At 39.4% G+C, this 27,306-nt stretch overlaps 1 protein-coding gene across 1 annotated transcript in view; it reads right to left on the bottom strand.

Annotated features, from left to right (window-relative positions):
* Positions 1-27,306, bottom strand: part of NKAIN3 (sodium/potassium transporting ATPase interacting 3) — a 268,373-nt gene that overhangs the window by 129,974 nt on the left and 111,093 nt on the right. Inside the window, exon 4 of the mRNA XM_049700788.1 lies at positions 14,145-14,342. Coding sequence (XP_049556745.1) covers positions 14,145-14,342 — 198 coding nt within the window. The remainder of the gene's footprint in view (positions 1-14,144; positions 14,343-27,306) is intronic.

The following is a 27,306-nucleotide window of genomic DNA, read 5'->3' as shown; positions in this document are numbered from 1 at the left end:
TGGTGTGAACCCACACTCTAGAGCCCTGTTCCCCAGCGTGTAGGGCCAGTAGACTCACTAGACTCACATGCTCTGTGTATGCAAAGCAGCATGAGTGCTTGAAGAATATTTCTAGCCTAGGCACATAACTTGAGAACCATTCATTTCACCAATAAAGCAACATTTCTATTATCAAGTATGCTAAATAAACCCTGTCTGGTGTTGATTAGAGAAGAGAGGCTGACGGCTTTTGGAAGCTGCCTCTGACACGTGGGCTTTTGTTTAGGGTCGACCCTGTGATTAGGGTGCTGGAAGTGGGAACCCACCAGACAGAACCGCCTCTAGCCCCGCCCCCAGCGTGTGTAGTAACACTAATACACGTACATAGCACGCATGCTATACTGTGCTAAGGTGAATTACAGACAGCACAACACACTCCAACTCACCCCTTCACAGCACAGTGCATTTCTCCTTCCTATGACTTTCGAGTCTCTGCCATCGGCTGGCTTAGCTTTGCTTCCCTGTACGAATGTCTTAAAAGCCAGTCATTTGCGATAAGACATTGAGAGCCTGTTATGTCCAAGGCATGTTGCTAAGCTCTTGAGGTGAAAAAAAAAAAGCAAAAAAAAAAAATTGTTTTCCCTTTTTTATGCTAGAACAAACCTACTAGGAAAAATAGGGAAAACAAAACAAAACTAGAAAGTGAGCAACGGTAGAAAACAGTAGCCGTAAAGCGCTAAATGCTATCTGACCTGGTCCGTTTCCAGTCAGCCATCCCTCCCCTCATCGCCAGGCCCCAGGGCTTCATGCTTCCCGGCATTGACCAGATTTTCTGATTGCCAGGAAACGTTCTTTTACTTTCCTCCTCAAATTAAAATGAAACACACTCATAGTATTTTTTATTATGTGATATACTGAATGAAATAACTTAGATGTACCCCCAATGAGCCTCTACTCGTGATTCCTCTCTTTCTGTAATGTTATCGCAATTTTACTTGTCAACTGGGCTCAAAATCTGAGCGTTATCTTTGGGATTTCCCTTTCTATTGCTTTCTTATCTAATCAGTGACCAAGTTCTCCTTACTTGATCTCTCTCCCTTCTGTTTCTTTTTTTTTTTAATAATTTCATTTTTTAAGTTGAAGTATAGGTGATTTACAATGTTGTGCTAATCTCTGCTGTGCAGCAAAGTGACTCAGTTATATACATATAGACATTCTTTTTTTTTATATATTCTTTTCCATTATGGTTTATCACAGGATATTGAATACAGTCCCCTCTGCTCTACAGTAGGACCTTGTTGTTTATCCATTCTATATATAATAGTTTACATCTGCTAATCCCAAACTCCCACTCCTTCCCTCCCCCACCCCTTCTGTTTCTTCAGTGTCATTGGCCTCCCTCTATTCTAGCTCAGGCTTCTTTATCTCTCAGCTGCCTGCACGGCTGTCCTCCCAGCTTTGTGTCTCCTGAACTCAAGGCTACAACCTAATTCACCTTCCTTAAGCACATTTCTCATTATGATACCCCCTTGACAAAGAGCATTCAATGGGTCCCTGCCTTGACTAAATTAAACGTTAAAATTTAGAAAGTTTCAACACTAAAAACAGTTCCTGTGTTTAGATTTTCAGAACAATCTATTCCCCGAAGGTTCTGTATAATTAAATTTGCAAGGCATTATATTGATAAGTTTTCACAAAAATAAACATGTATATGAAAGCTAAAAATTCAGATGATAATATTGGTGCTTTGGCCACAAGGTGCTCTTTTCACTTTTCAACTGTTATTTGGCTTGGAGATGTTTCTGACTGCTGGGTAAAGAGAGTATAAGTTAAAAAAAAAATCACCTTACGCTTGTATTGTTTTACAATCTGTAGAAAAATGAATGTGAATGATCATGTATTTACCAATGATACTAGAGTGTTAAAATCTGAGGAGCCTTCTTAGAACTTTCCAGGGGCCATATTTTAAGTGGAGAATGCCGACAACCTTAACAAAATGACTACTATTGTTTAGTCCTGAATGCTACAAAATAAGTCCATGTTTTCAAAAATGCATACATATTGGGATTCTTGTGAATTCTTTTGGATAATTTTGTCTCTAATTTTCCATTCCCAGTCACTTATTGCCATGGGGAGGCTATACTGATTGAACGAGCCAGAGAGGGTAGTTCTTTATCGCAACAGGTAATTAGGTTTTAAAAATACAGATGTACCTTAAAAATGTTAAAAGCAAGAATAGAGTCAGGATTCAGCATGTGTCCAAATCTAAACTTGCCTGTTCTCTCTGTCAAAGCAGCTCTTCCCCCAGCTGCCATGTGGATGCAGACCCCTCTGCCCTCTTGGGGTTTATCTCCTTTGCCTCCCGTCACTGCCAAGTCTCAGTAATGTTTTTTAAATCTATCCTTTGATTTCCATTCTTACTGACACTTCCTAACTTTCCCTTAAGCCAGTATTTCCCAAAGTGTTTCCTTTAGAAAATTGTTTGGGAATGCAGTAGTTTTCTAGATTAAAAAACATGTTTAGTTTCATTTTGAAATAATTTCAGACTTACAGAAAAATTGAAAACAATTATCCAAAGAATTGCCGTATACCCTTCACCCTGATTCTTCAAATGTTAGCATCTTAATACATAGCCATGGTATGGTGATAAACACCAGGAAATTTAACATTGGTCCAACACTATTGTCTAATCCATAGACTTTACTCAATTTCCAAGTGTCCCACAAAGATCTTTTTTATTTTGGTCTAGTATCACATGTTTCATTTCATTGTCATGTTTCCTCAGTCTTCTTTAATCTGGAAGAGTCCCTCAAGTCTTTGTTTTTCATGATTTTTTAAAAATAAATTTATTTATTTTATTTATTTACTTTTGGCTGCATTGGGTCTTTGCATGGGCTTTCTCTAGTTGTGATGACCGGGGGCCACTCTTCACTGCGGTGCGCGGGCTTCTCACCGCGGTGGCTTCTCTTGTTGCAGAGCACGGGCTCCAGGCATGCAGGCTTCAGTAGTTGCAGCACATGGCCTCAGTAGTTGTGGCTCGTGGGCTCTAGAGCGCAGGCTTAGTAGTTGTAGCGCACGGGGCTCAGTTGTTCTGCGGCATGTGGGATCTTCCAGGACCAGGGATCAAACCCGTGTCCCCTGCACTGGCAGGCGGATTCTCAACCACTGCGCCACCAGGGAAGCCCCATGATTGTTTTTTTTTTTTTTAAACAGCAGGATTTCTCAAACTTTAATATGCTCATTTTCACTGTGAATCTCCAAGGAGTGGACATAACATGACATCAGTCAAACTTATGTCACCATGGAATCTTTCTCAAGGTTCCATTTGTCGGACAGGTGTTCCAAAGACACTCTGGGACATACGGGTCCAGACTATGATGGACCATCCTGATATGTGTTTCTGCGGATGTGATCCATCCTACACACGACTATCAGAATAGCCTCCCTAGTTCAGAGTCGTGTGTAAGTCATGACCTGCCTATAAACCCAAAATAGCTTGATTTCACTTAGGGTAAAGTCCCAAAGCCTTAACTTGGCATTCAAATTCCTCACCCCAAAGTTTCTTTCCAACTTAAGCCACTGCATCCGTGCACATCCTCTTTTCTCAAGTCAAAGTGAATTACCCACCGCTCCCCTGGCTTCTTATTTTATTTCCCTGCTTAACGCTGTTCCTTCTGTCTGGAACACGTGTGAGAAGTCGCCCAAGGTTCTCTCTGTTGTAGGATTCAGCTGCAGCCATGGGAACTCTGAACCTTGGTTCCTTCTGAGCTTGCCTTTGACCAGGTGTAATAAGAATCAAAACCCTGCATGTCTGGACCTCTCTTTGGCCAAGGCAGCTCTGTTTCCTGGGATGGTGAACTCCAGAAGGAGTTTCTCTACCTTCTCATTAGGACAACCAACCTACTGCTTTTTTTTTTTCTTTCCTGAACGTCTCCATTTTTGCACTTTGTGATATGCTTGAATATTTTGTTTTTATGTATCTCGAGGTAATTAATTTTCAGAATTCTTAATTCTCCCTGTGGTGGCATGAATGAAAGCTGCTGTAAGCCCACCAGTAACTCATTTCGGATGTCCTTGAAATTCAGATCCGTCCTCTCACGCCCAAAGCTCCTAGCACAGTGCTTTGTATAATGTAGGGGCTTCCTGGGTATGTTTTTTTGAATGAACGATACACTGCCTGTTTTCATTTAGAAAGAATACAGAAAGTGACATAAGATTTTCTTTATCGAATTTATATGCAATCTGATCTTCTAAAGGAAAAGGGTAAATGTTTTTGAATTAACTTTTGTTATTATGGAAACTGCTTTTTTTCAACCCAATAATTATTCCTACCTAGGGCTAAAGAGGAAACCTCTGCCAACATCTGAATGACATTAAACTACCCTAAGTAAAGCATTACTAAAATTACCTTTCTGGTTTCTAATTTCCCGATAAGCCTACAGTCACAATGTTTGCCTTGATTAATTATTAAACATAACTCAGATTTCCTGTATTAATGGTTTTGTGCTAGATATGATTTCTAATTAAGCTTTATGTTTCTCTGATAAAATCGTATTTAAGTCTACCAAATGTCATAACTCACTTTTGCATTTAATAATCAATGTTTGGCAGATTATTTGAAACTAGTAGAGCAGTAATAATTTATGAAGACCTGCAAACATGTCTGGGATAATCATGATCATTTGAAAATCTGTGGTTGGAAACATATATGTCTGTGATGACTGATTAACATACAGAATAAAATCCAGTCATACACATACTATTAAGGAGAATGTTATGGTATAAGAGGATATGAATTTTAAATGTTTGTGTGTTTTAAGTTGCTCAAACCCATAGACGCTGTGTACAAGTGATAGACAACATTAGTGCTGTGTTAGATTTATGTAAGACCAAACAACTAAGCGCTGAGAATTGCTATCTGAAACCCAGATGTTTCCAAAACAAGGATATATATGTAGACAAAATAGATGGTGAATTGCCTAAGTTCCACTTAGGGTTTTATCAGTGGGCAGGTGAGGGCCTTCTACATATGAATTGTAAATCTGAAAATTTTGCTAAATATTGTACATGTATCTATAACAGAAGTATTAAAAGTAACTATATGATAGAATATTTTTCAGCCATAAAAAGAAATGAAATTCTGATACATGCTACATGGATGAACCTTGAAAACATGCTAAATAAAAGAAGCCAGACAACAGAAAAAAACACATATTATATGATTTCATTTATATGGAATGTCTAGGATAGGCACACCTGAAGAGATAGAAAGTAGATTAGTTGTTGCTTAGGGTTGGGATAGGTAGTGATAGTCAAAGGGTATAGGTTTTTTTTCAGGTGATGAATATCTTCTAAAATTGACTATGGTGATGGTTGCACAGATCTGTGAATATACTGAAAACTACTGAATTGTATGCTTTAAATAGGTGAATTGCATGGTATGTGAATTGTATTTCAATAAAGCCTTCAAAAATGTATGCACATTTCAAAGAAAGAGAACATAAACTGCATAGACATGAATACTGAGAAAGAAATGACTTAAAATCACAGTTCACCAAACAGACACTTTCAAACCCAAACAATTTTTTCTTTTTTTTGTGGTACGTGGGCCTCTCACTGTTGTGGCCTCTCCCATTGTGGAGCACAGGCTCCGGACGCGCAGGCTCAGAGGCCATGGCTCATGGGCCCAGCCGCTCTGCGGCATGTGGGATCCTCCCGGACCGGGGCACGAACCCGTGTTCCCTGCATCGGCAGGCGGACTTTCAACCACTGCGCCGCTAGGGAAGCCCCATAACCCAAACAATTTTATTAACCAGATATACTTTACTTCCTGAACATAAAGGTGTCTGCCAAACCCTTTCTAGTATCGTTGGCACGGCAGTACTTCCTCGACAATCACAAACTCTATTCAATATTTTGATGGTCCAATAAATGATTCCTTTACAGAACTTTAGATAAAAACCGATGATTCATTTTCTGAGGCTGGAATTGAATAGGGAGACCAGAGTTCGTGCAGAGGAGTAATTGATCTAAATACTCGATCCTTCTTGGTAGTGCTCAGAAATTGCCCCAAATTTGATGCGAGCAGAAATCATCCATTTCCTACAAAAATGGATTATTTGAGACAGGATGAATGGGGGAAGAATTTAGGGCAGGAGAGGTTGACGATGATTTCCTTCCTCTTAACTAGCACCTAGAATGCCCCAGCAAGCAAGCAAGATAAAAGAGTCTAAAAAAAAAGATAAAAGAGTCTGATATACTTAGCATTTTATAAGTGTTGAAATCCTCCTTTTTTTTTTTAACAACCAAAAGGTGGTTAGGAGATGTTTTCCAGCGTGAAATGAAACATTTTGAACTGTTCATTCCACAAATCTTTTAGCTATCAGATAATTATTAATTGCTCTCTATTACTTTAAAAACTGCCATGTAAAACCCATCAACACAGCAGGAGATTCCCCGCCTTACAGCCCTGAGAGAGGTTACCGGTAATCTCAGCTAAGGGCAGGAAGGAAATTGGAGGTTCTCTTTCCAATGTCATGAGGACGGTCAATGAAGTGGTCAAGACCAGGCACCCTGGAGACCACATGCCTGGGTGTCAGCTCCAGCTTCAGTCACTCGCAGGCTATGTGACTTTGGGCAAATTAGTGAACCTCTTTGTGTGTCTTAGTTTCACATTTGAAAATGAATAAAATAATACCTACTTGTTGGGTCATTTTGAGCATTAAATGAGTTCATATTTGCAAAGCACTCAGAGCAGCTCCAATCACATACTAACAGTTTGTTAAATAAAGGAAATGTTAACTCAGAAATAAGACCTAAAAGAAACCCACTTTTAATTATATTTGCATTTTTGGAGGGGTACAATTGATAGCAATTGGAACTTATTTCATAAGCTTACTTCTTGACTTGCATTCTTACACTGTGTGAGTGTATGTTACTGAATTAGCAATAGTATTATCCGCTCCTGTGACCGTGCTATTTAAGCAGATGGAATAGATATTCACACAGTCTTTTGAGGATAAAGATTCCGTGGGATACCTTGTGGTCTAATATTACTGTTCACCCTTCTCTATTGAGTTTTAATTTATCTTTAAGCTGAAGATGTCTGATATGAAAGACAGAAAACAGGGATGAATGCTGATGATGGGACTAGATGGATGCAATGCAAAGAACACAGGCATGACAGAAAACCAATTCTCAGGGCACTCTGATGCCCAGCTCTGACCATGGTGACAGCCTCCAAAGACATTAAAGAATGAGACTTTGTCACCTATCAGATATGAATGAAAATATCTTGACAGTGAGGGTTCAAGACTATATATATGTAAAATTAGCCCCAAAGAGTTGTAGATAAGGTGAGTCTCAAGTGATGTAGATAAGGTGAGTTTTAAAGGTTTAGAGATTAGAATTTGTCTACTAGTTATAAAAATGAGTTCCTTTAAAATACACATATCTTGTTTAATAGTTAACATGAGTATATGTGTCTGTTTACCCACAAATAATGAATCCTGAAAATTAAAAAAGGCCTTAAGTTGCATATTCATTATTACTGACCTATTGACCTCAGAACTGGGCAGTCCACTGAAATGGAGTATCTAGTAATAACGAAGATTTAAGAGTGCCTCCAAATAATTAAATAAAAAATTATGAGATTTGCAAATGTTTCATAATCTAAGAAAAACGATCATAACACCTCTTCTACTCTTCTACACAAATCATGCGATGATGAAACACATGAATTATTAATGAAAATGTGATACATATGTAAAACCATTTTTGGGGAAAACACACACTTAATGCTACATCTTTTTTTGCATCTTACCTCTCCTCCTTGACTGATTATTTAAATCATAAATACCTTTCCATGTCTTATATATGGTGTTTAAAATTAACATAATGATTGTTACTACCTAATTATCATGTTAGTACATTGTAAATTGCTGTACTATGTCTTTAATAGTATATGTTTAGACATAGCTAGCTAGGTTTGCTATCATAAATAACAGTTAAAAAAAAAAACCATAGTGCAGGTAGCTCTTTGTTTCTGTTGAATCATTTCCTTGGGAGAAACTTCATTGAGTGAGGTTACAGGGCCAAAAGGTAGGGACATTTAATGGTCCTTGCAGTAAAGAATGCTTTTTCCAATAAGCAAGTAACAATTTATTATTAATGCTATATGTTATTATTTTAAAAATTTGCTAAGTTAGTGAAATAATTTTTCAAATTAATTTGCATGTATCAAGTTACTATCAAGAATAATCATATTTTATACCTTTATAATTTGGATTTTCTCTCATGTGATTACATTTATTCATATTCTTCATAGACTTAATTATTAAATGTGTATGTTATTATTCATTTAAAAGACTTCATCAGGTCTATGGATAATGACCCTTTGTCTGTCATATGTGATGCAAATATGACTTTTAGCCACTTGTTTTATTTTAGATTTGTAAGATTTCATGTTCAGATTTTTGGTTATTAAATGTGTAAAGTATAGTATGGCAGAATGAGATTAAAGGATAATGGAGATTTTTGCAACCAGAAATATTTTATCCATATTCTCTCGTAGAAAAAGGAAATGCTGTGTTTTGGGCTGTAGTATTTAATTTCATATACTGTATATGTTTCCTCGTTAAATCTGTGGTGTTACATTTCCAGAGTGAGAATCCAAAGTGATCTGAAAATATGTACAGTACAGTGCTTGGAATTTAAGTGGACATAATTTTAAATTTTCACCACAAACTGTTTTGATACTCTCCTTAATGGGAGCAAAGCAACAAAGATAAGCTAAACTCTCAAAATAAAGCACACATGGATGCGGAAGAACAAATTCGAAGGTAGAGTTATGGTCTCGGACCAGACTGACTTTCCTTTTCCCTGCACCTGGGTACCCTCACCAATCCAAACATCTGCATCAGAAGTAATTTTCAAGCCTATTTTCTGTTTAGGTTCTCTTTACCAAATGGTATGAAACAAAATCAAGACAGAGCCACATTAAATTATGTACAACGTTTAAAAATCATGCATTCTGTGGATTGTAAAACTAAAATGCAGAGAATTTATACAACAATTTACTGAACAACTCTGAGTGAGTGGCTTACTCTGAGCTGGGTACAGCCCTAGGTATTACGGATACAGGGTGAACAAGGGGTTATGATCAGAGCCCTCAGGAGCTTCCAACTGGTCTTTAACTGGTTACTTCAAACCTTGTTTCACTGTAGTGACTCTGAGACGTTCCACAAAAATCTGAAACACATTCAGTTAGCCAAATGCTCTTGAGAGGCATAGGTTGGAAAGAACTCTAGGAAACCAGAATGAGGAAAATAGATACATATTAAATAAAGTTCAGTCCTCAGAATAGAAACGTATGATTTCATGTCCCATGAAGATCATAGGAATGACATTTTTCATGCAGGAAACAGGTGTCAGATACGGGATTAATGAACTAAGGTTTCAATACATAGAGCATCGCCAGGATGTATCCCTCTAGTCTTTGAAGAAGGACCAGCCCGGGTAGGGCAGGGACAGGCAAAGAGCAGTTGTAGTAACAACAGCACCGTTAGCAACACAGAGCTATTGAGTGCTTCGTGCCAAGCACTGCAGAATATTTTGCCTACATCCCCTTCCTTTGCCAGATGAAGGGAATCTTCCCTCTGGCTCCAGCATTTTGTCTGTGCATTCACCCCTGCCAGTGTTTGATCAATGGATTCTTCCTGTTGTGTTTACCCACTTCAGACGTTGGAAGTGTTCATTCGTCATTTATTCATTCACTAAATATTTAGTGCCATCACTCTGCTAGTGACTGGGACCACGGAAATGAACAGGGGAAAAAAGGACACTATACCAGCCTTCAATGAACTTTCTTTCTGGAAGGTAGACAGACCAGAGACTCAATGACTATAAAACAGTGTGCACATGGCAGGCCATCTGGTAGAGCCTGGGGGTGCATGAGTTGTATAGGTCTACGAAATGCTCTCAGTGACACATGTACAGTTATTTAGTATAACGTGTGTGTAATAAATTATAAAATACATAACTATAATATACAATTGACATTGTATTATACTATATATTATATATTATGTTAGCTATATTGTATCTTATATATATCCAAAATCATTATATTTAGGTGAGTTAACAATCCAAATGTCAATCAATAGGGGACCATTAAAATAAACAATGAAACACTGATGCGCTGATATGGAAACAGCTCCAAAATATATAATAAGTAAAAAAAAGGAAAGTCTCAGAAGAATGCATATCGTATGCTGTTTTTTGTGAGGTGCAGATAAGAATACAGAGTCACATTTTCTTATATTTGCCTAAAGACACTTTGGAGTCATACGCATGACACTAAACAAACAAACAAGACAAAACGGGGTGGGTTGCCTGATGCGGAGCAGAGATGGGGGCCCCAGGCAAATGGGGACACAAGGGAAGGAGCGAGGATTTTCACCGTACACATTTTTATGTTTCTGAATTAAGTGAATGTATTGTCTATTTAAAAAAACTAAACTAACATATCCTGGAACTTTTGGAGGAAAGATGTTTACTTGTGGACCGTGGCCGGTGGATGAAGAGCTGGGGGGTGAGGACCCATTCCCAGCAGAGTGCTGCAGGCCGGGCTGCAGGCTCGCCTGCCAACAGGTCACACTCTGCATGGGTGGCAGCTGGGCTCCTGTCCGGGAGGGTCAGGAGACCAGGGTGGGAATCAGGCAGGGGCAGGTCATGAGGGCCTCAGCTAACAAGGTACAAATTCGGATTTCATCTCCAAGGTGACGGGAATCACCGAAGGGTGATCAGAAGGAAAGTGGGTAATCACATCTGCACTTTCGCATCATGTCTCCAGGAGCAAAGTGCAGGCGTGACACTGGGCGGGGCAGAGTTGGGGCGGGGAGACTGATACTCAGATCACTGGCCATGCTTCAGGTGAGGTGGAGATCCCGCAGCCTTGATCCCGGCTACTGCCTTTGAAGATGTTGGCATCATCCCCTCCTAAATGAAACGTGCCCCTCCCCTCAAACTGTCCACAGCCTTTCCTGGGATTCCACTTGATCTTCAACTTGGTGTTGCTCACAATTGGCAGGAGGCCTCGGGGAGAGCTGAGTGGGGTGCGGATGCTCTCAGAGCCTGTGTGGGACCCTATCCCTTCTTTCTGAGCTCTGCTGTTTTTCTCTGTTTGTTTCCATCAAGCTTGTACACATTTCCTGCTGAATGCTTACGACTGGGATTTTGTTTCTTCCAGTTCCAAGCCCTGCTGTTAGGCGGGACAATCATACAGGTGGTGTCCACCATCAGAGGTGTATCCGCGGGTAAGTCACTCAAACACTTCCCTCTCAACTTGCCAGAGAACTGCTGCCCTGAAACCCCTCTCCGCCATCCTGGGCGCCCTTGCCGGCCCCTCCCTGTGTCCTTCTAGATATTCCTGGGCCTTCAGCAATTATAGGGGTAACCCCTGGGGCAGCAGGGCCTCTGGGACCCTGCCTCATCTCAAAGCCCTTTGCCTGTTTGCTTCATTGTTGCCCATGCAGGGGCTGTTAAATCTTGCAACTGTTACTTTTTCCACTAATAAGACATCTCAGCACATGCTAAGCATCTCAGCACACGCTGACATACAGGAAGTATTCCCATATCATCAGATTTTAAAAAATCACAGTTCTAATCACTGTAGACATATTCATATGAAATAAGTGGAAAATAAAAGAAAATTATATGCAATCAACCACAACAATAATACATAATTTGATCGTTGTGAAACAAAGTCAGGATATATTTCATTTTAGCATAAAAAGAAAAAATATTGAAAATCCTGTCTGGCAGGTATATTATACAAGAAAAGTCAGAGATCAGCAACTTATATTTTTACTGCTGGAAGGCTGAACAAGATAATGAGGACTCTGTATGCAGGTGGACAGCTCTGAACGTTCACTAAGCAAATGTGCTGAGGAATTAATTTATAAGTGACAAGTACTTATAGGTGGCAACATACACTTAATTTTGTACTTTTCTCTAAAGTAGGTTTTTAATGTTAGTTCAGCTTCTTATCATATAAATACTTTCACCTTGCTGTTCATTTGAATTGGAGTTACTATGGAGAAATGACTTTCTGATTCTATAGCATTCTACCGCATTCTAAAAACTTGGAAATCATGCCATCATGCCACAAAATGGGTTAGCAATTTTCTATGCATTTTTTTAAAGGAGGGGAATCTGTTCACACATGAAGAATTCTAGAAAAATGTTTCAGTGTTACAAAATTTAATAAGAACTTTTAGAACCCAGGACAATTTCACCTTAAAATAGACTGAAACATTTTAAGAGAAAATTTGCCTCCATGTTTTTTTTAAAATTCAGAGGTTTAAACATATACAGTTTGCCACAATTTCATATGTAACTGCCAGGAGAGTAAAGAAAGACCAGAGAATAGGGAAAGATTGATAAACATATATTGACAAGTGACAGCATATAGAAACCAAGAATAATCAGATTCCCTGTTACATTTCTGAAAGAAAATTCCTTAGCATTGTGGTCCAACCTCTTTGAATTTAGGGTAGAATTTGCCTTTCATTGAACTAGAACACTAAAAGACCTTTGAAGTATTTTATTCTAGTCTTTAGGCTTTCTAGAAAATTATAATTCAAATATGCTCTAAAACACTATTTTAAACCTTGACATATGCAGGTTAAAGAACAATAGTTAATAAATTATGTAAAGGCGGGTAAGACTGCTACATTGATGGCTCCAAATGAGCCATGTCTCCTGATACTCTCACCTTTCTAGAGGCCCCTCCCACAATGATACTGGACTTGGTCACATGACTTTCTGTAGCCAATGGGACAACAGTAGACATTACTCTCAAGTAGAGGCTTGATAAATGCTTGCATGTTGGGTTTCTCTTTTTGGAACCCAGCAGCCTGGCTGCAAGAAAGTCTGTCAAGTTTTCTTCAAAAAGAGAAGCCATGTGGAGGAGAATGTGGGTCAACAGCCAGCACCAGACATATAAGTGAGGACTTCTAGAATATTCTAACCACAGCAGAGCTCCTGGTGGAAGGTTCACGTGAGTGACCTGGCTAGTACCATGTGAAACAGAGCAATCCAACTGAGCCCTGCCCAAATTCCTGAGCCACAGGACTCTAAGCAACACACTGATACTGTTTTAAGTAATTACAATTTGGAGCAGTTTGTTACACAGCAGTAGATAACAGATACAGTAAGTGTTAGCAGGGACTCCTAAAGATCTTTCTGGAAATAATTCCAAGGTACATTCTTCATTGACATACACCTCTCGTACTTCTGTCATCTATTTATTTATTATTGAGCCTGTCTTTCTCATTCTGACTCTAACTCTAACCATCTGGATAGAAGAACTGAGATGGTTGGTTCATGTGAAAAGTGTTGTGAGAACGGCTTTATTGTATATTGACTCAAACAAAATGCCAAGTCCTTGTTGGATCTCAAAGAAGCAGCATTCTTGAAGATGGTATATATCTTAAATTAATTCCACTCCACAGTGTGATCAAACTGTGGCTGGGACAGTCTGGTGGAAAGGAAATGTCTTTAAGGAATTCCTAGCACATAAGCCTTCTGTGGTCCAATCAAACCATTGCCTCTCTGTTTCTCTATATGGAACTGTATCCTCACAACCAATTTCAGGCACTAAAATGTGTAGGACTCTCTGGAGGAATTTGTTTTCTTAAGAAATAATTATTTGAAATATGAGGTTTATTAGATTGAGAAAGGCATCGGGTGTATTTTCATCCTTCTTTCTTTGGAACTAACATGACTTAATAAAAGAATGCATTAGAAGTAATTGCAGCAGTAGAAGTATATTAGGAGAAGAGCCCACAGTAGTGAATGGGCAATGCACCACTTCTGGGGGATGGTGGTACTATTCCACTGAATTGTGGGGATTGTATCTCAAGTTAGAAACTACAGCAACTAACTGGTTCTAAAAACAAAGTGTCTGGATACCAAGAGGAAAAAGATGTCACCTGCCATTAAGCATAACTACCGTTAGCATCATCGCTGCTATTTCCATTGTTTAAAGGATGTTCTCTGTGTGCTTATCTACGGCATTATCTACCGGTGGGGGTGTATGGACAGAAAGTTTAGATATAAAATGCCATTAAAGAGAGTCCTGATCGGACAAACGTGATACTTACAGAGAGTAGTATTTGGACGGCACTGTGGATGACCTCCAGGTACTGGAAGTCGACGATGCAGCCAGTGACGGAGACATACGTGTAATCGTCCATCATGCCGTGGGCTGACGGGGGCAGCACTCTTCGGACACAGCCAGGCCCGTGTTCCCGCCACCACGACCGGTGTACAGAGATGTTGAATGTCATTAGATCTGTATCCTAGGATATAAGGAGACAAGAGAGCAAAAGGAGACAATCATATCACATCACATCTTTGATTTTCACTTTAGGAAGAATTCAGGATGAATGAAATTGTTGAAATGGTTTAAATTTCTAGTAAAAAGTGACAAAAGACAAAGTTAACATTGGCGACATGTATATCATATGGCTAAATGAAATAGCTCATTTTTCACATCGGTTATAGTTATTCAATGTGGTGATATAATTCTTTGAATAATAACATTTCAAGGTTAGCACACATCAAAATTCCAGAGATGACATGTTTATTTAAAAGTTCCTATGTTTATTTAAAAATTATATTGTCCACATTGAAATTTTCTTCTGTATTTTCTTGTTGCTCCATTGCCATTGGCATCACCATCATATGCTAACATTTATTGAGAGTTTTTTTTTTTTTTTTTTTTGCGGTACGCGGGCCTCTCACTGTTGTGGCCTCTCCCATTGCGGAGCACAGGCTCTGAATGCGCAGGCTCAGCGGCCACGGCTCACGGGCCCAGCCGCTCCGCGGCATGTGGGATCCTCCAGGACCGGGGCACGAACCCGCGTCCCCTGCACCGGCAGGCGGACTCTCAACCACTGTGCCACCAGGGAAGCCCTATTGAGAGATTTTTTGCCTGATAGACATTGTTCTGAGCACTTGTCACACGCTATGTGTTCTTGCACGTACTATCATCATCCTAACTTACAGTAGGCTGAATAATGGTCTCCCCAAAATACATTTATGTCCTACTCCCTGGAACCTGTGGATTTTACCTTATATGGCAAGAAAAGGACTTTGCAGATGTGATTGCATTAAGGGTCATGAGATGGGGGTATTATCCTGGATTATCTGATGGGCCCTAAAGACAATCACGTCTCCTTATAAGAGGGAGGCAGAGGGAGAGTAGACAGACACAAGGAGGAATAGAAGGACAGTGTGACCACAGAGGCAGAGCTTGGAGTGATGTGGCCACAAGTCCAGGAATGTTGGCTGCCACCAAAAGCTGGAAGAGACAAGAAAGGATTCTCCCTAAAACTCCAGAAGGAGTGCGGCCCTGCCAACATCTTGATTTCAGCCCAGTGAAACTGAGTTTCAGACTTCGGCCCGAAGTCTGAAAATAAGCTATGAGAATATAAATTTCTGTTGTTTAAGACACCAGGTTTGTAGTATTTGTTGTATAACGATCATAAAACAACAACAACAACAACAAAACAAAACTAAAACAGGTGAGGAAAGAAAGGCAAAATAAATTGCCCAACTTCGTTAATAAATAAATTAAATGAACTGCCTATGTAGTGGTAGATCCAGACTTGACCCTATGCAATCTGTACTTTTAGCTGTGACGTGATGTTATCCCATTACCAACTATGTTCCCCTGCCCAACCCCTTACAATTCCTCATACCCTGAAGGGAGCTAGATCCCTCCTCCCAAGTTGTTTCCAAAAAATGCCACTACAGCTGAGCAAAAGAACAAAGAAGGCAATCCTTGACTTTTACATATCAAAATAGGCTTTCAGAGCTCTAAAGAGAAACACCAGTGCAGGTGTTTAATTCTCAAGAGATGCCCCTTAGTATTTGCAGTGTCAGCCATGAAGAACTAAGGCTATAACATTTTTGTCATAAACCATAGTTTGAAAAGAATAGATGAAGAACCAGACTCTTGACTCCCAGATAAGCTAAAGATTACAGCTGCCCGTGTGGAGCAGGAAGGAGGAGGTGTGATGATGGAGAGATGGCAAGGGCGCCTGTGGACTGTAGGCCGTGGACCGGGGACAGTGGATCGGCAGGGGAGCCGAGGACGCAGGAGCAGGTCCATTTCCCAGCCCCCACTCCACGCGAGTGTGTTGTCACTGGTGCCAGGGGGACCTGTTGAGTGGACACCACACGTGGCTTTTGCTCAGCCGCCCAGGGGCCGCCCACCGATGGTGCAGCACAAATAACGCACATCTGTGCATCCCAGTGTCCCTCGGAGGACAAGTCCCCATCTCAGTGGCATAGGACACTCCTAAGTATCAGAAATTGGGAACTCTGAAAACTTAGGGGAAGCCGGTGTGAAATGTAAGTTCTTGAACTTCGAGGTGTCTGGGACTGAATAAAACCAGCGTGGGAGCCCCTCACCTGCTGTTACTCCCTGCTGTATGTGGTACCCACACTGCAAGCTAAGAAACATTTCCAGTTTAGGCTGGTAGGCAGTTATTTCACAGTTTTAGCTTCTCCTCAACTCAAGTAATTCAAGCACCATTATAAGTATGCCTCTGATTAGATCAATAATAAAACATTTTCTATCTTTTTTGTTTGTTTTTCTTGGTTATGGTTTGCTGCACATATCATTCAGTTACCTTCACAGTTACAGAATTTTATGGATAATAAAACATTTTACATCATTTTTTTTTTTTTTTGGTTGTTGGTTGGCTACATGTATCCTTTGCAGTTACCCTCTAGAGGGAAAATATTATAGAAAAATATAATTGCTTTCGCAAGTGAATTCAGTTTCATACAAAGCAATTTACCTACAGGCAAACTGCATGCTGCTCCCTTTCCTGGCCAGCAGATTTAATCTCTTATAGTTAGCCTTGGTCACTACAGAAAAACGATTATTTCCAATTTTAATAGAATTCATTAGGTTCAGGATAAACTAGTATGACCTCAAAATCCATAGCAATTTCTATTCTTTACGCATTCTTACCTAGTGGCCTTTTCTATTGCAGGACTGTAAGTTCCTTTCAGTATGACTTTGACTGAAATTTATATTACCCAAATAAAAGAAAAGTGAATTTATGAACTAATGATACATATTTGTTACACTCACAGAAATCTCTCAGTGCAGTTCTCACTTGATTTGTTGGCAGTGTAGCATATTTATAAACTGTTCTATTCTTTGCAATGACTGCATTAAAATTTGAATGAGAAAATCAATAGCATCAAATTATACTTAAAGTTTAGACCTCTTAAATTTGGTATAAAATTTTATCACAAGTTTGTGTCTGATTTCTATCTCCTTCAGTAGTTAGATTTCAAACATTAAAAAACACCTTAACACATAATAAACTCAATTTCCTATGTCAGGCACGTCAAAGGAAATGCAACTCAGAAAACTACGATCTTTTAATAAAGAAAAAGTAAATAAATAAATGCAGAAGTTCATTTATTTTGTTGACATTTTGGCTATCATATCAAAGCGTGTAGTTTTCAAACACACGGGTTAGTGCTAAACCATAGGTCAACAAAGTAACCTTAAAAATAATTGAGTCTCTCAAATGTCATTTCTTTTCCATTTCTTGGAATTAGAATATTATCTGAGAATTTAAGCACACCATGGTTAAGAAAATTGACAACTGATGTCTTTGCCATTGTCCTTAGAATTTAAGAGATATGGATAACGGTATTTGTATTTATGCAAGTGTATGTGATTACCAAGGGACAGTTTGTAAAACAAGGAGGAAGAAAGCAAGGAGAGAGAGAAGAAACATGAAGGGTTTGGGAGGTGTGAGGACAGCCTGGAGAGACAGAGCATGTCCAGGCCAACAGGAGAAAGAATTTCAGGGAAGTTGGTAATGCCAGAGGCAAAAACTCCTCCTAAAATAAAACAAACAAACAACAACAACAACAAAAAACAGCACTGAATTTGCTGAGTGGTGGGCAATGGGGACCTTACAAAATGCAACGCCGGCAGAGTGCTGGGAGTGAAAAACTACATTTCAAGGAATTGAGGGGATTGAGAAGAGAGGATTCGGTGTTTTTCATGAAGTTGGGAGTCCAGGTAGTAAGAACATGGGGTGGATAAGAGTCAATCCGTGCATCTACTCACACTCGCAAAGTTATGACTTAAAATTATTCCAGAACACTGCTTTTCCCTGAATATCTACTCAACTAAATACTGTTTAAAAGCCCTTTCATCTCATTAGTGTGAATCTCAAACTTGTTCCCATTTTCTTCAAGTACTTGAGTAAAAAAAAAAAAAAAGAATTTCCAGAATTCTTTGAAATGCTCATTAACTGTGTACGTGGATATGCCTGCCCACATTTTATTCCTAGTAAGTGTAGCTACAGTATTGGAATAGGCTCACACCCTGAAAAATTCAATACTCACTTTCTATTACAGTAGACCACTATATAATTTTTCATTAATCAAAGAACTAGTCTTTCTCTTATTCTTCTTTGTTCTTTTAATCATCTGCTTTTTTGGGCATGTATCTAATTTAATTTTAGCTAATCCTCTTTATTTCTAGAAATGGACTCCCAACTACTAATAATCATTTTTTTCCTTTTTCCTTCGTTGTGGCTGGAAGGGTCATTGAATCCAATTTGTATGGCTATCTACTCTGTCTTTTCACTGTCTTTTGTCATAAGCCAGCCCATCTGCAAGTGAAAATGTGACTTTGAAGAGATGTCCACAAGTATGTAAGAAAATAGATTTTGCTCAATTTTAGAGTTAGCTTTGGGTTTACATTTATATAATTAAATTCATGTCAGTTGAAATTTCTTTTGAAATACTGTTTATCTCAGAATAGGAATTAGAAAAATTAAAACAAATGTCTTACATTTCTAATAATTTTCTTTTCACTGAAGCACCAAACATTTCAGAGAGTACTGTAGATCTATATCATAAAGGACAAACACAGTGCTTGGTAGCGAGGTTTACGTGTTTGGAGCCCATTATACAAAGACTTAGCATCAGTTTAATTACTGATATATCAATAATTATATGCTATTTTCCTATATTAAAAGCAGCTCTTAGGGATAAGCTTAAAAGGTTTTCAAGCTTCCATTTGAAAGTGTTTGTCAGTTACTGTTGCTTTCTTTCTTTTTTTTTTTAATAAATTTACTTATTTATCTACTTTTGGCTGTTTTGGGTCTTCGTTGCTGTACGCGGTCTTTCTCTAGTTGCGGTGAGCGGGGGCTACTCTTCATTGCAGTGAGGGCTTCTCATTGTCGTGGCTTCTCTTGTTGCGGAGCACGGGCTCTAGGCGTGCAGCCTTCAGTAGTTGTGGCACGTGGACTCAGTGGTTGTGGCTTGCGGGCTCTAGAGCTCAGGCTCAGTAGTTGTGGTGCACGGGCTTCGTTGCTCCGCAGCACATGGGATCTTCCTGGGCCAGGGCTCGAACCCGTGTCCCCTGCATTGGCAGACGGATGCTTAACCACTGTGCCGCCAGGGAAGCCCCCTACTGTTGCTTTCTTAGAGAATTCTTCCTGCAAGCCATAGCATATCATAATTATTTAGGCCCATGCCACTGGTGTTGAATATAAAGAACAGTCTGCAGAGTGAGGAGCAGCCATTGATCATTTTGATTTTGTTTCTTATCCTTACAACTAGGTATTGATAGGGCTTTTCTTTTTTTTTTTTTTTTTCTTTTTTTTTGGTACGCGGGCCTCTCACCGCTGTGGCCTCTCCCGTTGCGGAGCACAGGCTCCGGACGCGCAGGCTCAGCAGCCATGGCTCACGGGCCCAGCCGCGACATGTGGGATCCTCCCGGACCGGGTCACGAACCCGTGTCCTCTGCATGGGCAGGCGGACTCTCAACCACTGCGCCACCAGGGAAGCCCGCTACTGGATTTTTTGAGGCACAAACTCAATTAAGAATTGAGAAAACCTAAAAAAACCCCAGAAGGTCACTGAACATCCATTATTGCTAGTGGGAGTGTGAATTTGTGCAGCCACTTTGAAAAAAGTTTTGTATATCCACTGTCGCTAGATAAATGTATGCCTTATGACCTAGTGGTCCCACTCTTGAGTAGGAATGTATTATCAAATGCATTTCTTAAGAAAGGTAAGTACGGAGAGAATCAGCCATCTTTCTCATGTGTTTATTAAAATAACTGAGACACTGTGCAAAACAAGGAGGAAAAGAACCATGGTAAAAGGCTGAATTTCTTTCCAAAACCATTGGATGCTGTGGAAGGATCCAAACGAACACCCCCCCCACCCCCCACCCCCAGTTTTCTAATAACGACTTAAAAGAAATCACTAGTCCCATTAGAGGAAATGATATAAATGAAGCCCACCTCCTGCAGGGCCATCTTGAAGGGGGTAGGGGAAATACAGCGAGAAATTTACAAAAGTCTGCAATTTGCAGGAAGACTTCTGTTTTTCTTTTAAATGTCAACCTCCCCTTCTCTCATCCGTGTTTACTTTGTAGTTGTCCATTCATTAGCCATGTCTTGTTTTATGCTGATTTGCTTTTTTAAAAAAATCCATATGTGTGCACTTTTTTTTAATCCATATGCACAGCACTTTTCTAGAAGGACATACTTAGTAGTGGCTTCCTCTGGGGGAGAGGCATTGAAGGTTTGGGGTAGGAGATTTACTTTTCGTTCTAAGTCTTTTGTATTGTTTGAATTTATTACTGTGTATATATACAGTAGTGCCTTTTTTTTTTTTTTTTTTTTTTTTTTTGCGGTACACGGGCCTCTCACTGTCGTGGCCTCTCCCGTTGAGGAGCACAGGCTCCGGACGCGCAGGCTCAGCGGCCATGGCTCATGGGCCCAGCCGCTCCGCGGCATGTGGGATCTTCCCAGACCGGGGCACGAACCCGTGTCCCCTGCATCGGCAGGCGGACTCTCAACCACTGCGCCACCAGGGAAGCCCAGTAGTGCCTTTTTAATTAAAATGTTTTTTACATGTAAGTTACACTTAAAAAAACATGTTACCAGTTTTATTTTTTGAATTTTTTTTTTATAGAGCAGGTTTTTATTAGCTATTTTATACATATTAGTGCATATAGGTCAATCCCAAGCTCCTAATTCATCCCCACTTTTGATGTGCATCAGGTCCATAGGGCAGAACCAGGTATGTCCCTGCAAAAACAGCCTTTCCAAGCTGAGCATTTGTGCATAGAATGCAACAACATTTCAATGCAATGGAAAAAACCATTTCATGCCAGTGATGCCTCAAATATTATTTGTGAAAGTATAATGTACATTCCCAGATACTGACATTTATGGTATGTAATTGCTGCACCTGACGACACTAAGATTTGCTTACAAATGATTTTCTAACAATAAGTGTACATGTTGCTGTAATCTATGAATTTTAAACACCTGTAGTTTACTTAGCTAATTACCAAGCCCACTCAACACATCTGGCTTCTCTGTCTTTGTGTTAATCAATAACTATTTGATTACAATGTTATGCCTTTTATGCTAATTGGGATTTTGAGACCATAAAATGGTGCTACCTTTGTGTTTCATGCCTATACTAATGTGTTATATAGTTTGTTGTATTCAGAATTCATGCTGCATGTGCATGTATGCATACACTTTACTTCATTTGCACAACAGAAGTGTTTCTATTCAATCTGTTTTTTGCCAAGTTTACTGTCTGAAAAGAAAATCCTTGCTTATTTTAAAATTTTGGTTGGCAAATTCCTTGTTTGAGAAAAATAGATGTTTGTTTTAATCTGGTAGGCTTCTTTAAAAAAAAAAAAGGAAAAGTCATATGATCCTTTTAGTTGTTCCCTTTTTGAAAGGTAGCCGGATAAATAGAATAATACTGGTATTTTTGATCTGTGTATGTAGCTGCTGGTGTGGTTCAAAACCCTCTGCAAAAGAACACTGTTTTTTCTCAGTTGCTTCCTTTGCTCAAATAATCGTGAAGGCTGGAAAGAGGTCTGATTAATTGCAAACTTGGATGTGGTAAAAACCTCTCTGGCAGGTTCTTATCTCTCACCGCCAATCTCAAGTTTCAGAGTAACCATCTTGGAAGGCTTGCAGGAGGGAGCCTCTTGGGATCTGGAAATTCCAGAGACAAGGACTCAAATGCAGAGTTGGATTTCTATTGTAGCAGCTCGGTGTGTATATGTGCACACACGTGTTCAGGGGGATGGGGGGCTATTCACTTTGCTGTGGGGCAGGCGCTGAACTGAGAATAACAGCCCACATCTGCCCACGATATTCATTTTAAGAGTACTGTCTCTCTTCATGTCTCCACAGATCCCCTAATATGACTGATAAGTAATCACACCAAGTATAGAGATGCTTCATGTCAGCATTAGCTCTCTGCCTTTCGTCTAAACAAGATTAAGTGTCACTAGCCAAATATTACACAAGTATATAAGGCCCAGTGGCCACAAAGGACATTGTTTATTTTATCACTATTAATTCTTTACGGGGGGAATGATATTTAAGGTCATTTTTTTTTAACCCCATGGCAGAGTCATGGGGTTTTCTTTCCTAGTGTCCTAAGGAGTTCAGGGTGCTTCCAAACTATTAATTAATTCATATTATAAAGTGAATTCTTACTAGCAATGATTAATCCCAGTAATTTAAATTCCCCTAAATGAAGTAAAGACCACTTTTAGCTCTTCCTTAGAGTTGAATTTGAAGCTTTCCAAAGAATATTTGAATCCTTTTCAATTTGCAGGTCATGGGGAGACATATTAATTTCTGGTTGTCCTTACAGATAGCAACTACTCTTAAAATATCAACCTTGTCCAAAAGCACACTTAGCTACACTTTCCATAAGTACCTAGATGAATACACACACTATTATCCCAAGTAGAAAACCTCTTCCCTTTGACATTTCTGCAGCTGGCCACCAAACAACCCTCTTGCCATGAGCTGGGATTATTTCTGTGGGGCAACTTACCAGATGGCATCTTCAATGGATGTTGAGTAGTTATTGTAGCTACATCGTTTGTAGTGTCTAAAGTGGCAACAATGCCTGTCTATGCTCTGCCCAAGGAGACTTCAAACAGTGTAGGTTTCCTCCTTATAAATAAGATAGTCCTACTGTACATATAGATCATTATAAATTTAAACATCTCATTAGGTCACAAGATCTTCTCTGAGAATGAATGCATCAGTTTTTCCTTGCTCATCTCTTTAACAGAAATGCTATTTATAGTCATTGTTCTCTATTCATCATAGTGCAAAAATGTCATATTTTCTTCATTAGCACCTTGTAATCTAAAAGTATACAAACTATATTAATTATAATATATTGGTGAATGCAGAACAAAGGTATTTAGAACTACTTTAATTCAGAGCCATTTATGTAGAAAGTGACTCACACAGTCTGATATAGTTTTCCTTTAAGAATGATGCTTTGAGGGGCTTCCCTGGTGGCGCAGTGGTTGAGAGTCCGCCTGCCGATGCAGGGGACACGGGTTCGTGCCCCGGTCCGGGAAGATCCCACATGCCGCGTCTGTGAGCCACGGCCGCTGAGCCTGAGCGTCCGGAGCCTGTGCTCCGCAACGGGAGAGGCCACAACAGTGAGAGGCCCCCGTACCGCAAAACAAACAAAAAAAAACTAGACAAGCTCTCAGCTGATTGTAGGACAGTGATTCTTAGGACTTGGTCATCCCAGAGCTTTTCAAAGCTTCTCATGTGTATGAAAGTGTCAAAGGTTAGTTCCCCAGAGAAGGCAACCAGGCTCGTGGTCAATGCAAAGCTGCCAATGAACATAATTAAAGAACTTTAGCGACAAGAATAGGGTCCATTTTTAGAATGCAAGTTACTTCTGATGGTTCTTAGATTTTTAAGGGCGTGATGGCAGATCCTCCCTATCTTTCTGCCGTACCCATGCTCCCGACTCTACCCTCTGCCACCCATGCCTCTTGTCCCACCACTAGGAGAAGCAGAATAATGTGCAGGAGACTGTAGGGGGCTCGACTCATACAGGAAAGGAGAAGGAAAGATAGATTCCCAACAAGCCTTCTCTGACCGAAGCTTCCACGTCATACACAGGTTAAACACAGCACTGCAAAAATTCCGAGGGCGGTCCTATGCCTAATATTTATTGGAAGGCAATCATAATATTCTGATCTTTCTGGACTTACGAGGTGGGAGTGGCAGCAGCAATGTCTACTTAATGACATCTGTCTATTGTCTTTGTCCAGACTTGGACACAGCCAGTTCATATTCAATAGTACACCTGCTTTTTTCTGCTAATGTGAGTCCAGCTTCATAATGAGAGTACTCTACGAACTCAGCATCCTACCTGCCCCAAGAAGCAAAACCCTAGCCAGTAGAGAAGCTACCACTATTGGCAAAGCTTTGTGTCTTCTTCCTGCTCTTTGATCCTTTTCACATTGTAGTTTAATTTATCTTTTTATGGCCTACCTTACCCTCTGATTTTATGTTTCTCAAGACCTGGCATGGATTCATTTTTGTAAACACAGTGCCAAACAGAGTGAGTATGTAATAAATGTTCATTGAAGGAATTATTTGTTCTTAAATAAAATAAATGATACACACTACTATATATAAAATAGATAACCAACAAGGACCTACTGTATAGCACAGAGAACTATACTCAATATTTTGTAATAACTTGTAAGGGAAAAGAATCTGAAAAAAATAGGTATATATGTATGCATAACTGAATCATTTTGCTGCACATCTGCAACTAACACAACATTGTAAATCGACTCTACTTCAATAAAAAAAAAGAAAATGTAAAAAAAATACACACACTTTAAAATCAAATGGTCAATTCTGAATGTATTAAAGAGTTAAACATAAAATATAAACCATAAAAGAATTAGAAGAAAAACATGAATATTTATCTTAGGGTGAGGAAGTACTATATAAACTAAAATAGGAAGGGAAGAAAACAAAAAAAAATTATGTAGAATAGACATGGTAAGTTTGCTTTAGACAGCAGCTAATAAGAAGGAGAATTGGGGCTTCCCTGGTGGCGCAGTGGTTGAGAATCTGCCTGCTAATGCAGGGTACACGGGTTTGAGCCCTTGTCTGGGAGGATCCCACATGCTGCGGAGCAACTAGGCCCGTGAGCCACAACGACTGAGCCTGCACGTCTGGAGCCTGTGCTCCGCAATAGGAGAGGCCGCGATAGTGAGAGGCCCGCGCACCGCGATGAAGAGTGGCCCCTGCTTGCCACAACTAGAGAAAGCCCTCGCACAGAAACGAAGACCCAACACATTTAAAATAAATAAATAATTAAAAAAAAAAAAAAAGAAGGAGAATTGGCATTGGAATAAAGAATTGACTGCCTTGCACCTGTGTTATGCTAGGCTACTTTGAAAAATGGTTTTGCCACAATTGAGTATTTTCAACTACATGTTAAAAGGAATAATATTCATGTAAATTACACTGTGTTTATGCAGATAAATTGGTTTAATACATTGAGGAAAAATGCTGCACGAGTTAAACAAGATGCTTTAAAATGTCTTCTAAAAACTTATCAAAGAATAATTGGTTTGACCATATTTTTCAGAGTTTAGTCAACTAGCCTGGTGTCCCTTAGGTGTGATCCCAGACTTCAAGTACTAGGGAATTACTTATTTGTAAAATATGTAGTTTTTCACTCCATAAGGATGTAACAAGAAAAGGTTCTTCTATTTAACCACAAGCCCTTTTTTTGCTGAGGTTGTTTTACAAGTAGTGTGTCATACTAACCAAAAAAAAAAAATCCCCAATCGTAGGTTTAAGGAGTCTAAGAGATAATGGCTAGAAAGTCATGTTTTGGAAAAGCCATAAACTTTATTCTTATACCTGTAATTTTTGCCATCTGATTCACCATCATGAAGATTCTGGGGGGTAAATCACTGTCTAGTAAATTTAAAAGGTTTGAAGTTCTATTTACAAATCTCTTTTTCTATACTCACGCAGAAATGCATATTTATAGGAAAGTAATAAAACGAAATACTTCTTTAATAAGAATCTTAATCTGAATATGTAACTATTGACAGTTTTAAATTAACTTAATGAACTCAGAATCTGAAATTAGCTCTTGATCAAAGTAGCTGGATAATGGTTATTCATCATTTGGTATTGTAAAAATACAACTTTAATTACAATAAATTATATGACAAAACAAAACACAGCTTTAGTTTTTTTAAAAAAAAGACTCTTGTACTACGATTTCAATCTTATTAGGCAGAAATCACTGACTGACGAAGCAAAGAGTAAAGCATAGACAGACATAAAAATCACATTTCAAATTTGAGCAGCTTAATGTGTTATAGGGAATAGGCTCCTACTTCTAGGAAAATGACTCAGTGAAGTATTTCCAAAATAAATACTTCAGCTAGAAAACGAATATTCTTTCTACAGGTAAGTGCGACCATTTAACAATTCAAGCCACAGAATGTCTGACTGAATTGTGGCCTCTTCACATTTAAATTTCTGGGCGTGACACTATTTTCAGCTGTAGTAGTCAGACGCACATTTGTAGTAAAACTCAGTGCTATCTATCTCCTGATCAAATGTTCTTTTGCTACGGCAATTTTAAAGTAGAACTGAAACTACAATAAAACTGTGGATATAGCCTCCTTGCTAATTTTGCATATTAGACATATCTTCAATAGCAGGTGTTAATTTCTAGGTAAATTCTGGTTGGGCTTCTTTTTAAATTAATTAATTAATTAACTTATTTTTGGCTGCATTGGGCTTCGCTGCTGTGTGCAGGCTCTCTCCAGTTGTGGCGAGCAGGGGCTACTCGTTGTGGTGCGTGGGCCTCTCGTGGCAGTGGCTTCTCTCGTGGAGCACGGGCTCTAGAGCACAGGCTCACTAGTTGTGACTCACGGGCTTAGTTGCTCTGCGGCATGTGGGATCCTCCTGGACCAGGGATTGAACCTGTGTCGCCTGCATTGGCAGGCAGGTTCTCAACCACTGCGCCACCAGGGAAGTCCCTTGGTTGGGCTTCTTGGAAGATGATTCCTAACAGCTGCTATTCTCTAAGCGTTTTTCTGAGAATTCCAGTTTCCAGGCCAAAGGGAGCAATTCCCCACGTGTCTGTGAGTGTTCTGATGCCAGCTCTTTAGAATGATACTAATCTCTATGCCACAGATTCATGTATTTTTTAATCTACTTCAAGGAAAAAAAAGGACATAACAGCCCATTAGGAAACATTAAATCCTAATCATTTCGTTAATGTTGTCTCCAATGTGTGTTCTATAAAGTTGCTCACTTTTATAACTAAGATTCTGCTGTCACGGGTTAATGAGCAACATAGCTTCTAAGGTTGTGCACCTGCCATCAATCCATTATCAGGAAAGGACTA

This window comes from Orcinus orca, chromosome 17, assembly GCF_937001465.1.
Source record: "Orcinus orca chromosome 17, mOrcOrc1.1, whole genome shotgun sequence".
NCBI classification, from domain to species: domain Eukaryota; kingdom Metazoa; phylum Chordata; class Mammalia; order Artiodactyla; family Delphinidae; genus Orcinus; species Orcinus orca.
This window is presented reverse-complemented; position numbering and strand designations above follow the sequence as displayed.